The 16,457-nt window shown below is 45.7% G+C and overlaps 2 protein-coding genes across 2 annotated transcripts; one reads left to right on the plus strand and one right to left on the minus strand.

Moving 5' to 3' along the window:
• Positions 1-2,018: 2,018 nt before the first annotated feature.
• On the minus strand, positions 2,019-6,545 carry LOC102710589 (plasma membrane ATPase 4-like). Its single transcript, XM_006654196.2, has 13 exons — positions 6,365-6,545; positions 6,156-6,275; positions 5,956-6,054; positions 5,733-5,870; positions 5,333-5,647; positions 4,930-5,256; positions 4,718-4,837; positions 4,337-4,462; positions 3,818-4,223; positions 3,204-3,718; positions 2,950-3,123; positions 2,675-2,857; positions 2,019-2,568 (listed from the first exon to the last, which is right to left on the minus strand). The coding sequence occupies exons 1-13, from the start codon at positions 6,407-6,409 to the stop codon at positions 2,287-2,289; spliced, it is 2,850 nt and encodes a 949-aa protein (XP_006654259.1). The 5' UTR covers positions 6,410-6,545; the 3' UTR covers positions 2,019-2,286.
• A 5,841-nt stretch (positions 6,546-12,386) lies between these two features.
• Positions 12,387-13,658, plus strand: LOC102721082. Its single transcript, XM_015837498.2, has 3 exons — positions 12,387-12,859; positions 12,949-13,026; positions 13,221-13,658. The coding sequence occupies exons 1-3, from the start codon at positions 12,428-12,430 to the stop codon at positions 13,305-13,307; spliced, it is 597 nt and encodes a 198-aa protein (XP_015692984.2). The 5' UTR covers positions 12,387-12,427; the 3' UTR covers positions 13,308-13,658.
• Positions 13,659-16,457: the final 2,799 nt, after the last annotated feature.

Genomic DNA, 16,457 nt, shown 5'->3' on the forward strand with positions numbered 1-16,457 from the left:
GTCTTTTTATCTTATTTTTGTCTTTCCTTCGTATGTGAACACTATAGCCCTATCATTTCGCTTTTGGTTATACTTATAAGTTAAATTTTAAATTTTTAACTTTAAATTTAAAATCGATTTTAGGAATTTTATTATAGTTTACTTTCTAGCCTTAGCTTTTAGATCGCTCACATATATAAAAGCTTTACTCATAAATTATTTTTTATTTGTAAATATGTCGTTTAGCTTTTTCATTAAAAATGCGAAACAATAACCCCTATATGCTTTCAATAGAAACAGAGAAACAAATTGAGATCATGACATTGAGCGATAGACGGCACAATTTGATTTCTTTACTTTGTGTGAAGTATGAACAAATTAGTGATGTTTTCCCCTCAAAAGGAAGACGGTAGCATTCTAGCTTGTTTTGGGGTTTAAGTGCATTTACTTTTGGTTTGTCAACTATGGCTCAAGTTTCGTTCATGCCCCTTAACCATAAAATAGTGGTATGGGGCACCTTCAAACTGTTAAAAATCAGTCCAACTTTAGGTACTCCATAGTATTTGGAGTAGTTTTACCTAAGGTGGCACCTAGACAGCTTAGTTGACTTGGTATTTATTCCATGTGGCGTTGATGTAATTCTTACATGGGCTCATAATCAAAAATTAAAAATTGAAAAAAAATATGCCCACTCAGTTAGCTGAAAAGATAAAGATATAGAGAAACTTATGTCAGTTGATAGTGGAGTGGTTGGGGAAGTGGGCAATGGCCATAGTGATGCATGCACAAATTAGAGGGTAGTAGGCCACAATGGCTAACGCTAGAAAGTAGGGCGGTTGATTCCATCCATTACGATAAATGTGTCAGGGGTACACACCGGGAGGATCTTGTCTAGGTGCTCACCACAGAGTAGGGGAAAACGAGAGAAAGATCGGATGGCCCATTGGACCTATCCATCATATGGCCTCCTCATCATTGGTAGTGATGTGTATTGACTTAGCTAGCCTCCATCTGACCACTCCATCCTTTACTGTTACCAAGGTGCAAGGGGTAGGAAAGACTATCGTTAACGTTGTTCACCATCGTTCCTCCTCAAGCATCACTCGGCCTAGATCTTGCATATATTGGTGACGGTGGCGCAACAGATTTGGCGAGGTCAAACTCAATAGAGCTTCTCTAAAGACTGGCTTTACTAGTCTATCTATCACCTTGGCATAGTTCCTAGGCCTTTGTTGACCTCAATAGCCTTGACCTCTGCCTCTCTGACCGGTGAGGTCATTACTGCCTTGACCTCCACCTTGACCACCGTTGCTCTCACGGACAAGATTGTCACTGCCCCTGCATTCCTCTAGGAGGAGCCCTCCATGGGTGAGGTTTAGACTAGAGTGACGGTGATGAGGAATAGAGAGGGGACGGTAGAGGAAGAAACAAATGTCACTCACAGGTATGTCCCATGTGAGTTTATTTTTCTCTTTTGATGATAATAATTCCACTATGATGCCATAGATAAACATTGTGTCAGTACCCCATGCAAGCACCATGTCAGCCAAAACTATTGTTCAGACTACTCAAGACTCGGTATGTCCTAGATAGTTACAGGATGTTCTATAGTCGGTAGTATGTTTGAAGGATGTGAATGAAACTCAACCTACAGTTGGGGGACGTCGAGTAGACTTTTTCCTTTAATTAACATTTTCTCTTCATCATTAATTTTGATGGTCCTATCAAGAGTATGTTTAAGCTATTCGTCATTACACTAGTTCTATAGTCCAAGACTTGAAGGGTAGAATCACTTTGAGTAATGATGAATCTATTTTAATATTTAAATCCTTAAAGAACTATCACTCTCCTCTTTTGATATAAGAGATTTTGACGATGAATTTGAATAGAACTTGTCTAGATTTATCTATAGAATCTGGTATATTTAAGGACGAAGATAGTATATCGTAAGTACAGTTAGTACATACTGAAACTTACCTCGAGAGTTTAATATTGTCGTAAAGATTCATGGATTCAGCATATGCCCACACGCAAAAAAAAAAAAAACTCAATTAGCCCTCAATTTATTCTGGTCTTCGACCAATTAAACTGACCACACACCCTACAGTCTCTCAAAAGTGAAAAAAAAATAAAACAACAAAACCACTACCATTATTCGTCTGACCAAATTAATTAAGATAGTCTCCTGACTCAGTTAATTAAGCTGCAGAAAGAGAAAAAGAACCCTGTCTCACTGAACTGAAGCTAAGGAGGATAGGCAGAGCAGCATGCATGACACGGATTGTGAATGGCGATCAGGTGCTAGCGCTAGACGGTGTAGTGGTTCTGGATGGTGTCAATGTCGAGGCCTTTGAGCTTGACGACGGACTCGACGTGGCCCTTGAGCGTGTGCAGCTCCCGTAGCCTGGCGATCTCGGCGCGGCGCTTCGCCTGCTCCGCGATCTCCGACAGCTCCAGGTAGTCCTTGTTGTCGTCGAACAGCGCCGTCGACGCCTCCGCCTGCTGCAGCCCGTGCAGCGACCTCTGCGCGATCGCCCACTGCGCCTCCCTCTTGCTCTTCCCGTAGTCCAGCTCGTTCGCGAACGCCGTCTGCATGCGATCGACATCAATCAATGGCGCGAATCGTCCATGAGCTAGCTGATTCGCGTTTTAATTTCAGGGTGTTTATTCGCAGCAGCTAGGCATCCGCATCAACCTTGTTGTCGAAGGCGTTGTTCCAGGCCTTGCCGCTGAGGAAGTAGCGGATGGCGAACTTGAAGATGTCGAGCGGGAAGAAGGTGACGATGCTGAAGAGCCAGATCACCATGCCCCACGACCACCCGATGCCCTTCATCTTCGCGAACGGCCAGTTCGCGTACACCGCGATCAGCGTCGCCATCTGCATGCGCCGCCGGCCATGATCGTGTCGTCCCGTTACTTGCTATACTGTAGTATAATGGGAGGGACAGGTCGCCGGAGTTTGTGCCTTACCAGCTGGGCGATGAGGAACGCGCCGACGAGCAGGAACCCCGGGCGCTCGACGAAGAACCAGCTCCGCGCGCGGGTCACGAAGATGAGCGCCTGGCTGATGATGCTCACCTGGAGGTACACCGCCGCCATGAGCTCCTCCGTGCTCCCGCCGATCGGGTGCACCCCGAACGTCCTCTGCGAGAAACAGGCGGTCCGTACGTGTCAGCGGAAGGATATATGTATGTAGGCATGACGGCGGCGAGGTGGGTGGTCACCGTGAAGAAGTCGGTGTCGCGGACGGCCCAGAAGAAGAGGACGGTGGCGAGGGCGAGGTAGGTGCCGAGGACGATGCCGGTGGCGAAGATCTCCTGGAGGCGCCAGGCGTCGGGCATCGGTGACGGCTTGACGCGGTCCTTGGAGATGGTCATGATGGTGCCGTCGTTGAGGATGGCGATGATGAGCACCATGAACGGCGCGAAGTCGAACTTCCAGATGAGCGCCAGGAGGAGGAAGCCGAGGACGACGCGGATGGTGATGGACACGGCGTAGATGGTGTAGTTCTTCATCCGCTGGAAGATGGCGCGGCTCGTCAGCACCGCGCTGATGATCACGCTCAGCCCGGGCTCCGTCAGCACGATGTCCGACGCGCTCCTCGCCGCGTCCGTCGCGTCCGCCACGGCGATCCCGATGTCCGCCTTCTTCAGCGCCGGCGCGTCGTTCACGCCGTCGCCCGTCATCCCGCAGATGTGCTTCCTCTCCTGCAGCCGCCTCACGATCTCGTACTTGTGCTCTGCATCATCGCGCACGCCGCCATGCGTGGCTTAGCCTTTTCTTTTGCACACCAAGGATACAGATATACTGTCAAGTGTCAAGTCGCTGGGTGACCTACCGGGGAAGACGCCGGCGAAGCCGTCGGCCTTCTCGATGAGCTCGTCGACGGGGAGGCCACCGGTGTCGCCGTCCTTGAGCAGGGAGCTGGAGGGGTACATGTTGGTGCCCATGCCGAGGCGGCGGCCGGTCTCCTTGCCGATGGCAAGCTGGTCGCCGGTGATCATCTTGACGTTGACGCCGAGGTTGAGGGCGCGGCGGATGGTCTCGGCGCTGTCGTGCCGCGGCGGGTCGAACAGCGGGAGCACGGCCAGGAACTGCCACGGCGAGCCGGGCGCGTCCTTGTTCCCCTCCGGCACCCTCTGCCTCGCCACCGCCAACGACCGGAGCCCGCGGTCGGCGAACTTGTCGATGATGGCGTGCACCCGCCGGCTCACGTCGTCCCGCAGGCGGCACAGCTCGATGATCTAGCCACAACGCACACAGCCGCAAATTAGTCCAGGACGTGAAGCTCCACCGATATGATGCAAATGCTGCTACGGATGGAACTCATGGCCGAGACGGTGGCCGGCCGGCCGACCTGCTCCGGCGCGCCTTTGCTGACGCGGTGCCACGAACCATCTTTGCTGTCGATGTAGGTGATGGCCGTGCGCTTGTCCACGGGGTTGAACGGCATGAAGTGCACCTCTTGGATGCCGGCACGGGCCTGCCACCAGAGACGTTCGTGTCCGTCATGTTTATCTCAACTTAATTTTCTATTTTCATGCTAAAAATGACCCAAAGTAAATTTTGTTACGACATCTGATTGAAACATGCATGTTTATGAAATGAGCTGTTTCTTTCTTCTTCTTCTCATATATTTTTGGAAGTGAGTTTCATTTCTATATTTGGCCCCATGTATCTCCAATTTTGGGTGAAGCTCCGGTCCGGCACTGAAATGGGCAGCTTCAGCCCCACTTACCTCGCTCGGGTCGGCGAGCATGCCGACAATGGACGCGTCAATGGCGTCCTGGTTCTCGGTTCGTGACGCCCTGGCCGCGTACAGGACGATCGCGTCCTTGTCAAGATCCTTCACGAACGGCTGAAATCCAAAACGACGCAATTTTGATGAGATCCCGATCGATCGATCGATAGGGAGAAACGGGGAGAAATTGCGACGATGGCGGTGTGTGCCTCGATCATGTTCTTGTCGACGGTGAGCTTGTTGAGGGTGAGCGTGCCGGTCTTGTCGCTGCAGAGCACGTCCATGCCTGCCATCTCCTCGATGGCCGTCATCCGCTTGGTGATGGCGCCCTGCTGCGACAGCCGGTGAGACCCGATCGCCATGGTCACCGACAGCACGGTGGGCATGGCGATGGGTATCCCGCCGATGAGCAGCACGAGGAGGTTGTCGATGCCGTCGCGGTACTGCCGGTGCTGGATCGGGTACATCACGATGATCTCGACCAGCATCCCGGCCGCGATGGAGCAGATGCAGAAGTTGCCGATCGCCGTGAGCACCTGAGTCACCACCACGGCGCCATTGATGAGCAAACGTACGTACCGAGCTAGCATGGCGATAGGTAAATGTACGTACCTTCTGGAAGTGGCCAACGTTGTTGGTGCTGTCGACGAGGTGGGCGGCCTTGCCGAAGAAGGTGTGGACGCCGGTGGCGATGACGACGGCCTCGATCTCTCCCTGCTTGCAGGTGGAACCCGAGTAGATGCTGTCGCCGGGCATCTTGTTGACGGGGAGGGACTCGCCGGTGAGCGCCGACTGATCGATCTTGAGCGGGTCGCCCTCCATCAGCCGCGCGTCCGCCGGGATGATGTCGCCGAGCTTGATGCTGATGATGTCTCCCGGCACCAGGATCGCCGCGTCCTGCTCCGACCACTTCCCGTCCCTCAGCAGCTGCGATTCCGTCTCACAGATCAGGTGTTCGTCCAAACAAAAACACTCGTCCATGGCTGGCTGGCGTGGGCAGCGCACGACTTGCCTTGGTCTGAGGGGCGAGGCTGGCCATGAGTGCCGCGGCGGCGTTGCCGGCGTTGTTCTCCTCGATGAAGCTGATGGTGGAGTTGATGAAGAGCAGCGTCACGATGCCGACGAAGTCCTGCCAGTCCGGCGGTCTCCCCTGCACGCACGCCATGATCGATCACGATTCACGAGTCAGATCGATCGACACAATCAACCGATCGACGACGGGAGAGCGTCCGTACCCCTCCGTTGGCGAGGGCGATAGCCATGATCGCGGCGGCCTCCATGACCCAGGAGAGAGGGTTCCACATGAACCCCAAGAACTTGAGCAGCTTACTCTCCTGCCAATCCCGATCAATTCACATCGTTTCCGTCCGTGAGTACCCACGAAACGGCGAAAAACGCACGCGCGCAACGCGTTCTCGATCGAAACCGTTCTGACCTTCTTCTCCTCGAGCTTGTTGGGGCCGAAGATCTCGAGCCGGCCGGCGCCATCGGAGGAGGTGAGCCCCTGCGGCGAGCTCTTCAGCACGGCGAACACCTCCTGGATCGGGATACTCTCCTGCAACCATCCAACCAACAAAGCCACATGACACACGGATATCTGGACCGACGACCACACGCGGCAACGGCGGGATTGAGAGCACTGACGAGGTCGACGTTCTCGTTCTTGAGCTCCTCCAGTGACACCGCCATTGTTCAGGTCGACCGATCGATCGATCGATCTGGAGCAGATGATCACTAGTGTAATTTTTCGCGAGCTAGTCAGTTAGGCTGGCCGATCTGAAGACCTCTTCTCTGCGTTTGTTGGATCTCTGCATGTGGCTTTCTCGATCCATGCAGGGGGGAAGTGAAGTGTGGTTGTGGGGTGAGGAGATGGCAAGAAATAAGGAGGTTGCAGCACAGCAACAGTAGGCGCGCATGCAGCAGAGCGCTGAACCCGCTCCAACACTTGCACTTATTTCGGGTCACTCTTTTTCTCTCTCAAAGTCTGCATGAAATGCGCATGTGAAAAAGTTTTTAAAAAAATGGAACCGTATTATCCTTTGACATTTATATACTCGTATTCTGGAAAGATTCTGCAGGAGGAAGGTTTTGAATTTGGTTGATTTTCTTGTTCGTCCTGTACTGCTAATTGAGAGACAAAAATGGCCGCCGGTAAAGTTTTACTGCTTTTGTGCGGCATGACCATTATTACTTTGCATGTTTAGGTGGCTTCAACAGTCGTCCGCCCCGACTTTTTCTTCTGCTTAGGGTTATAAGTCTAAATTTGAATTTTTAACTTTAAATTTAGATTTTTTCACCAAAATTTATTTTTCAGTCTTAAATTTTAGATCACCAAAAATATTTATATAAAATTTTACTAATTATTTTTTATTTGTAAATATGTCGTTTCTTATAAAAAACAAACAAACAATCACCCCTCAGTTTCAATGTACCAAGACAAACGTGTGTACATCCCACGGTGAAATCTTTTCGCGTCCTCAGGGAAAGGAAATAAAGTGTACCAGAATGGAAATACATTTTTGGTGGCCAAAATTTATTTTCTAAGTTTGTAGAATATTTTAACTAAGAAGAAGTCCGTCTATCTATCTTTCTTTCCATCTATCTATCTATCTATCTATCTATCTATCTATCTATCTATCTATCTATCTATCAATATATTGAAGTGCAAGTGTTTTACGAGAAAAAAAACTCTATCTATCTATCTACTTCTGCTGTCCATGAATATATGCACACTTGGAACAAAAGTAAATAAGTCAAAGTTTTTTGCTCTTGGACCAACACTAAGTCAAACTTTTTAATTTTGACTGTTAATAGAAAAGAATCATAAAGATTTATTAGAAAACAGTGATGTTACTAGATATATCATGAAATTTATATTTAATTCTTATTATTTAAAATAGTGTATGTTTATGAACCTATTGGTTGGAAAATACGATTGTCTATATGAAAATAGAATGTTCTTATATCGAACCTAATTCACCTTTTAAGATAGAGTACAACACAATTTGCGCGTGACAATGCAATCGCCGTCTATATATCTTTCTATTACTCCCCGGTTACTCCCCATGTATCATAATATAAGGCCTATTCTTTTTTATTAGGTAAGATTTTATCAACAATTACTCTATTGAATATATGTTTTCAAAAAAAATTATGTTATTATGTTCATATTTAAAAATACACTTTTGTGCCATATGAATCATATATTTATAGATACCTTTTTAAGAGAAAATCTATTGTATACCCCCAGACTTTTCCTAGTTCCATGATTTGCCATTGACTTATATCATTGTTTTTTTTAATTTCTATGATTTAACGTCCCCATCTAATTAGCATCCGTGAGTACTATACATTTTTTTCTAATGACCAAAGTACCCCTATGACACCGATTTCTAAAATTTGGCAAATAATTCTGAAATTTCAGATCATAAAAATCAACCTGTAAAGCATCCAAAAATTGGCCTAAAACATACAAATTGATATTTTAGATTTTTGTCATTAGAAAAAATATACATTATTAATGGAGGCTAGCTATATGGCTATGGTAAATTATAGAAGTCAAGAAAAAGTCGATGACATATTATAGAACAGAATGAAGTCAATGGCAAATCGTGGATTAAGATTATGTTTCTTTGCCTTTTTCTCAGCTTTTGCACGCCGTTTTTCGAACTGCTAAATAATGTATTTTTGCAAATAAGTTTTGCATAGAAGTTGATCATCTCCCATTTCTAAAAGATTTTTAACTTTTTAGTAGCTTCTATTATATATATTTTTATATTATTAAATAGGTATCCCCAAAGTCAGATAATCTTTTGTCTTTTATCATTCGGCTGAAAAAGAACATAACCTAAGCCAATGTCAATAGTACAAAATGGATATTCTCTTTCTTGAAAGTCTTATCCCCACAAAAAAAGTCTTATATTTAATACTTTGAAATGGGATTTTCGTCCGTCCGTCCACCCCCACATAAAAGGAACACGAAGCACTCAATCAGAAAGTAAACAAAAGACGCATTGTGGGCTGAGATGGGCCAGTCTGTGAGCCGATTGTAGATGGAAAGATGGGAAAAATATGGGCCTTCAGCCTTGTAGGTCAATTGTAATTCTTTTCTGTTTGTGTAATTTTTATTGATGTCTCGCTTTTTAATAATATTTTTTAAAAAGCTTATCTCTATACTCCTGTAAAGGGGGAGTTTTATCCGTCCGTCCACCTGTGGAAAATAAAAACACATCGCACATCGCACCAAAAGGAAAAAACTGTGTGCACACATCTTTACTACTTTAAAGGGGAAGAGTTCCGCCTATCCGTCCACCCCAAAGAAAAGAAACATCACACATGAAGGACACACGTAGAAAGAAAAACAAAGAAAAGACGTATCATGAGCTGAGATGGGCTGTGAGTCAATTCTAGATGGAAAGATGGGCCTTCGGCCTTGTAGGTCGATTGTAATTCTTTTTGCCCATGTAAATTTTATTGGTGTCTGGTTTCTTTAAAATAATATTTTAAAAAAATCTTATCTACATATCTTTATACTACTTTTAAGGGTGGAGTTTCATCGATACACCCATCCAAAAAAAAATAAAAATAAAAATGTACCACTTATCATGCCAAAAAGAAAAAAAGGCCACGCATGCAAAAAAAAAAAACACACGCAACACCTTAACGCAGTCTATCATCGTCGTCCGCCCTCGCCGCTTCTACCCTGCCTTCACAGTCCCCCGCCTTCTCCGTTGGCTCACAATCCGCCGCCGCCGCTTCTCCGTGCCCTCTACGCCGGCGGGTCCATTGATCTCGTTGTCGCGTAGACGCCCTACGGTGTGGCATGCGGTGACACAGATGATGGGTTGTACTGGATGCTGACGTTGTTGTCCTTCTTGAAGGTCACCCCGAAGGCCATGCCAAAGATGTAGGGGACGTCGTTGTTCCACGTTCGGTAGAAGCCACTGGAGTCTGCTCCCGGGGTGATGGCCGTGCCACCAATGTTGTCGTGGTACATGGTCTAGAAGGCCATGTCAGCTCGGAGAGGTGCTAGGCTCGGGCGGACGCCGTCGGCGAAGGTGGGCACCTGCGTCATGAACACATTCGGCGTGGGTATGATCTATATTCCGTTCACGAACGTGAGGTAGTGGGAGCCAGAGGCGCCCCCCCCCCCCCCCCGGTGGCCGGTGCGATGAGGGGGCAAAGGTGACATTGAGGCTCGTGGCATTGGAGCTGACGTTCAACTAGAACTCTCGGATGATGTGTCCGTAGACGAGTGCGAGTGTTATCTAGGACATGTCTCTGCCAGCGTAGCCTGCTGACGCCGCCTCTATGTTGGCACAGTCTACCGCCACCCAGTCCCGGTCGTCGATCTTCGTCACCGCTAGCCGATGCCAGGGGACGAAGACAACTTTAATTGTTTGGGAGGTGGGTTTCTTTTTGCCTTTTCTTTTCCTTTCAGCCTGTCATGCATATTAATCACATATTCATCTCAAAGTAATGCACATCTTTTCGCTAGAATCAGTAGCATGTGTTAAATCTATAAACTGGTTCATTTTAGCTGTCACGTGGATTTTAGTTCTGTTGCGAAGTACAGATATGTAACTAATAATTGAAAAGGAAGGCGGTATACCGGCTACTGTTTGTGATTTGTATCTTGGTTTCTTCAACCGGAAAGGTTGATAAAAAGTGGTGCTGAGGTAAAGGTCAGACCATCAGAATCAGGGAAGGCTTCTCTGAACTTGCATTCCAATTTCAACCTGTCAAATGCTAGCTCAACTGTTCAATCATTTAAATCCACCTCACCTCTGGCTCTGGCTGAGCAACTGCTGCTACTACATCTCAAATTCTCAAGGACCATCCATGAATAAACTTCAAGTTAGGCGGCCAACTAGTCTTGCTTTATTGATTAGCCAGAAGTGAACACTATTGCTATTCATATAGTCATATTCAGTGGACGGATGCCAAACTTGTGGCCTGGTGATATATATATATATATATATATTGAGGAACACCTGGTGATATATTGATTTTGGTTGTAGTGGCATACTTGTGGCCTGATGATTTTTTGATTTTGCTTGTGGCTAATGTTGGACTTATGGCTAACTGACTGACTTATGCCTATGGTTAAGTTAAGGGCAGCCTTATGCAAATTACACCTTTACGGTTAAGTTTTTCTTGGAACAATATGTCAGCCACAAATTGATGGAATGTCATGCTATGTCAGTGGCACATCATTTGTTGTCTCACGGCCACACTCGTCTCTTGATGGTAGCAAAGTAAGACCATTTACATGATGATGTAATAAGACATGTGGCTTCAATGCGTCAACTCGGAGATTCCATTCTGATTTGGGGTGGTAATGGATTAATATCCATGGGTAATGGACCACCTCTAGTAATATATACTCTATTAATTAGCCAATAACAACCTCGGCAGGAACCTTTGATGAGGTCTCGATTAAAAGTTTATCGGACAGAATTTCAATATATTTGATAGAAAAACTACACTATACCACCTCACAATTCAAAACAACATATCTCAACATCTAGCGCACCCGACCAAACAGCAAAGGTTATTCATCTTCATGCCATCCTTTTAGCAACCAAACCAGAGTTATAGAAATCATAAAGTAATGGAAAAAAAAAACAACCAAGTCTTCTTTCAAACACTTGGCTGAAAAAAACAGAGTAATAAAAAAATGAGAAAATCTAATAAATACCATTGACAAACACTTAATTCTAAGAAATGCCATCGACGAGCGTGAGTTCTAAGAAATGCTATCGTACAAACAAATTTGTCTAAGAAATGCCATCGTCATTAGGGTTCCGTCAACTTTTTTCCGTTAAATGCTATAGTATGAACGGTGTTTTTAACGGCAGAAATGAACGGAACCCTAACGACGATGACATTTCTTAGACAAATGCGTTTGTACGATGATATTTTTTAGAACTCGCATTCGTCAATAGCATTTATTAGACTTGGACGTTTGTCAATGATATTTTTTAGATTTTCTCAAAAAGAATACAGTATTTTAATTGGAAAACTTTCTATAGGAACAGAATCCTCCAAACTTCATATGATTTCTATACAGATCAATACAGTAACTGTTTTATCGGCTTAGGTCACCTCCAATGAGTATCTAAAAACTATCTATAAGATATCCATATAATTTTTTAATAGAAGAGAGATAAAAACTATCTCATAATCTCTTGCACATATTTCAATGCTAAGTGAGAATAAATTATAGTGTTATTTATACTAGTATTTGCTAAGAGCTAGACTATTAAAAAAGCTGTCTTTTAGAATGCTTACAGATAGTATGTTATCTCTATTTTTAGAGGTGACCTAAGATAAGAGGGGCCTTGGGCCCCCAATTTTAAACCTCAAATGGCCCAAAAAGCCACCCAACCCGCTACCTGCCACCCAGAAACATCGTCAAAAGCCACCCAAATCCAGGCAAAACAAAAACAGCATCATACCCACACAAAATAACCGAACTACCCCTCCCCACCTTGTGGCCACCCGGACGATTCCCATGGGCAAAACCGTCCATTCGTAGGGGTGATCGGTTTTACTAGCCGTTACTTTACCCCGCATCCCGGGTTCAAATTCGAACCACCCGACCCACCAAATCAAATCCTCCCAAAAAAAACTCCGCCTAATTTTATCAATCTGTCTTCCTTCCCACCACGAGCGAGTCAGTAGGTAGCAATTCCGCCGTGTGCGATGGAGGCGCGACGCGGGGCCGTCGCCGTCGTCCGGCGTCCGCTGCAGCCGAGGGACACCAACGTGGTGGCGGCCTCGCCAGCCGCTGCCGCGCTCGCCGCCGGGAAGGCGGCCAGGGCGAAGACGAAGGCGCCGAAGGGGAAGGCGAAGGGGACGGCGAGGGCGGCGTCGTCTCCGCCGTCGGTGAGGACGTGGAGCGCGAAGGCCGGGAGTTGCAGGGCGGCGGTGGAAATGAAGGAGGTGTCGCTGGCGGAGGAGCTGGAGAGGGCGCGGGAGCGTCGGGGCCGGATGCGCGCGGCGAGGGAGGTGACGGAGAGGGTCCTGGGGGAGCGCGCGGCGGCGCTGCGGCGGGAGGCGAGGGTGTGGCAGCGGCGGGACGACGAGCAGCGGCGCCTCGTGGCGGAGCTGATGCGGCTGATCGGCATGCCTGAGGTCAGCCCGTGGATTCGATTTACCTCGATTCAGCTTTGTTTCTGTGCTACTGTTCGATGCTGATGGCTAGCTCTTGCTTTGATCGACAGGTTTACATCCCGGTGGAATCACTGAGATCGAAGGAGGAGAGGAAGAGAAAGGAGGCGGTCGCTCATTCTGGTTCGCTGGTAAATGCTACTACATTGCTGCCCGCATCTTGTTCATTCCCATTAGATTCACATCCTTTTTACTTCTTACTGGTAGAAATAGCTAATAACCCTATTAAAATGCTACACTTTGGTATAAGAACTAAGGATTTGATGTTTTTTTCGCATGAATCTGAACAGGTTCTTTGCGTTCTAATTCTGTGTACACGTTGTAGGACACTGCATCGAGATTGCTGGATGGCGTTAGGGAAAGTTGTTGTGACCGGGAGTCCGTGGAAACAGCAGCCGAAAGCAGCTCTTAATTTTTGGTTCCCTCCTATGGCCGACTCCTTTTGCAGATGCCTTGTGAATGAAATCGAAATCAAATGGCTTGTTTGAGATTTGTATTTGTAAATTGTTTGACTCTCTTCCTCTCTGCGAAATCAAAATCGAACGGTAGGACGTCGGAGCATAGTGGTCTGCAACAATTTGATGCTCCTATTCGTAAGTGAGGCTGGTGGATTCTGATCTTGTTTTCAATTTACTTCCCGAAGAAAGAAACCATTTTGATTGCGCCATTAGCATCACCAGTGGGGTCTACTTGTCTTCCGGACCACCTCCTGGTTTTCCGTTTGTGTCGGACCATTTCTTTCCTTGTCCCTTCCAGCCCAACTGACCACCACCACAACAAACTCCTCACTCCCTACCCATGGCCGGCAAAGGTTTGTTTGGTTCATGGGCAAGATTGGATGGGATATGATGATCCATGTTTTATTGGATGTATAATGATTGATGTAATGAAAATATCATTAATTAATTACCACTAATATTACAATATTAATAATAATTGATAACAGAATGTACAAACTATCCATAATCAACACTAATTGTAAAAGGATAATAACTAATTAACAACAAAATACACTAGTTAACATTAATTATTTACTAATAATCATTGTTAGCGATGGTTGACGATCTCATTTAACCAAATTGGCCGGATTCATTTTTTAGCATATTTGAGTAATATTTCTTTAGGTGGCTGCCATATCCACACAACCTGCACATGAATCAAACGCTACGAAAAACCGACGGTCATTTTCCATCCACTCATATCCTTTCAACTAAACACACCATAGATTGAGAAATCTTAGTTCTTCAATATCCCTGGTCTACCCATGTATTAATATGGAACAATGTAGTCGTTTTTTCTCAACCCTAAATTTGCCCCGATAGACGAGGGTTTGACTTTTTTGGGATTTGGGAGCAGGGATGACAACATCCGCGCTAGCCCGCCCTAATGGGGCCAGGGTTGGGGACAAATCTTGCTCCGTGGGGAATTGGGGTCGGGGTCCTGGTTTTTTCATGGTCAGGGGTAGGGGGTAGTTTTAACCCGTGGGGATTCTTGCGGGGCCCTGAAATATTAATAAAAATAGAAAAAATCACTATTGTGCCAGCCCAGGGCCCTGAAATATTAATAAAAATAGAAAAATCACTATTGTGCCAGCCTGCTACTACTAGGCCCATAGCACTCCCACACAGCTGCACAACCTAACCCTAGCACTCCCATTAATGCCGCACTCTCCCAGACTTCCTAGTCCCTAGCGCGGACGCTGTCGACCAGCCGCCACTGGCCCTCCGTCCTCTGCCACCGACCATCCGCCCTCGCCTCCCCTTGCCCTTCGCTCCCCGCCACCCTCAGACCACCCACCGCCCGTGGCCGCCGCCCGTCGACCGGCTCCTGTCGCCGACGGCGAGGACGCCCCTCGTTGACCGACACCGCCTCTGCCTGACGCCAACGTGCTCCCTTAGCCCGAGAGCTGACGGCTAATTTCGGGGGCCCGTTTGGGGACGAGGACCCGACGGGGGCAGGGACAGGGACCAGTTTCCCCGTTCTCATTTTGGGGCTAGGGCCAGGGGTGTTCCGGCCATCCCCGCCCCTAGCCCGCCTCGTTGCCAACCCTACTTGGGAGGAGGGGGCAACAGTACATGTGTATTGTTGTGCTCATGAGAGTTCTAAATTAGGCTGCTCTATTGCCACGCTGCTGTGAATGGGTTTGCCTTTGTCATTAGATTCTACTACCTCCGTCCCATAATAACCTTATTTTTCGTTTTTCTGTGTCCAACGTTTGACCATTCGTCTTATTTGAAATTTTTTTGCGATTAATATTTTTATTGTTACTACATGATAAAATATGAATAGTACTTTACATGTGACTAATTTTTTTTAAGTTTTTGTATAAATTTTTCAAATAAGACAAATGGTCAAACGTTGGACACAGAAAAACGAAAAATGAGATTATTATGGGTCGGAGGTAGTACTACTTTTGTCCTAGAGAAGACTTCATCCAGATGCGTAGCTAGAAATAATATGGTTTTGTGATGGACATAGGCCGTGTTCGGCAAACCCCGTAAGATAACTTATCCTTCTCGTTTTCCGCGCGCACATTTCCCAAACTACTAAACGATATATTTTTTGCAAAAATTTTCTATAAGAAAGTTGTTTCTAAAAATCATATTAATCTATTATATATTTTTAAATAATAATTAATTAATTATGTACTAATCTATTGTTATGTTTTCTGTACCGGGGTAAGTTAACTTACCACTCCCATAAAAAGAAAGCGGCCATAGTAGTTAGCAGTGTGTATGCATACTTGTGTTCTCAATGGGTTGACTACAGGTGTGCTAGCAATCTGACCGGGCCAAGCTAATCAGTACCACTTCGCTACTTCGCCAATAGTCTTCAAATATCTAAACCAGTTATCTCATATACCAATTATTCATCACAAATTAATAATCAAAACATACTTTGATTTTGATTTTATAGTATGCACATGATGCAATGCAGTGAAAAAAATGAATTGTACAAATACTATACATGTTTATACATGTTTGTGGGAGTGGCATCAAACGACTTGTGTGAATTCTGTTATAATATCAAAGTGTAATCATTCGGTTATTTTTTTTCTGCTTTGATTGGGTTGACTCTTTAGGTAGTTGGGGGTTGATTATTTGGCTTTTTCGTGAAAAAAAAGTAAAACGACATATTTAAAATAAAAATTAATTTACGAATAAAACTTTTATATGTATATTATTAGCGATCCAAAAGTCAATGTTGAAAAATAAACTACGGCAAAAAAAAACTAAAAATCAACTCTAAATTTAAAGTTGAAAATTTAAATTTGGCAAACATAAGTAAGAAAAGATGGGGTGAACATCTTTTCCGAAAGAAACACACTGTGTTGTACAATTGATGTTTCATGTCCTACTGATACTAATGTTCTTTGATCCAAGCTCCATCTCTGTAAGATTTCTGGAACTATAGTGTGTATGTATTTGAGTATGATAGTACTCGCTCCGTTTTACGACAAATCTAGACAAGCTAAAAGGTCTTAAAAATATAAAGTGGATGGAGTATGTGTTATGCGTTAAACATGTATGTGTGTTTGTGGCTTTGTGGTTCTATTTGTATT

The sequence above is a fragment of the Oryza brachyantha genome, chromosome 5, assembly GCF_000231095.2.
Source record: "Oryza brachyantha chromosome 5, ObraRS2, whole genome shotgun sequence".
NCBI classification, from domain to species: domain Eukaryota; kingdom Viridiplantae; phylum Streptophyta; class Magnoliopsida; order Poales; family Poaceae; genus Oryza; species Oryza brachyantha.

Bases quoted from the DNA above. Each gene is read 5' to 3' on its own strand.
- LOC102710589 (XM_006654196.2), bottom strand. From the start codon at position 6,409: ATGGCGGTGTCACTGGAGGAGCTCAAGAACGAGAACGTCGACCTC. The intron at 4,463-4,717 runs GTAAGTGGGGCT...CTCTGGTGGCAG, and splicing joins TGCTCGCCGACCCGAGCGAG to GCCCGTGCCGGCATCCAAGA. The intron at 2,569-2,674 runs GTTGATGCGGAT...GATCGCATGCAG, and splicing joins ACAACGCCTTCGACAACAAG to ACGGCGTTCGCGAACGAGCT.
- LOC102721082 (XM_015837498.2), top strand. From the start codon at position 12,428: ATGGAGGCGCGACGCGGGGCCGTCGCCGTCGTCCGGCGTCCGCTGCAG. The intron at 12,860-12,948 runs GTCAGCCCGTGG...TTTGATCGACAG, and splicing joins GGCTGATCGGCATGCCTGAG to GTTTACATCCCGGTGGAATC. The intron at 13,027-13,220 runs GTAAATGCTACT...TACACGTTGTAG, and splicing joins TCGCTCATTCTGGTTCGCTG to GACACTGCATCGAGATTGCT.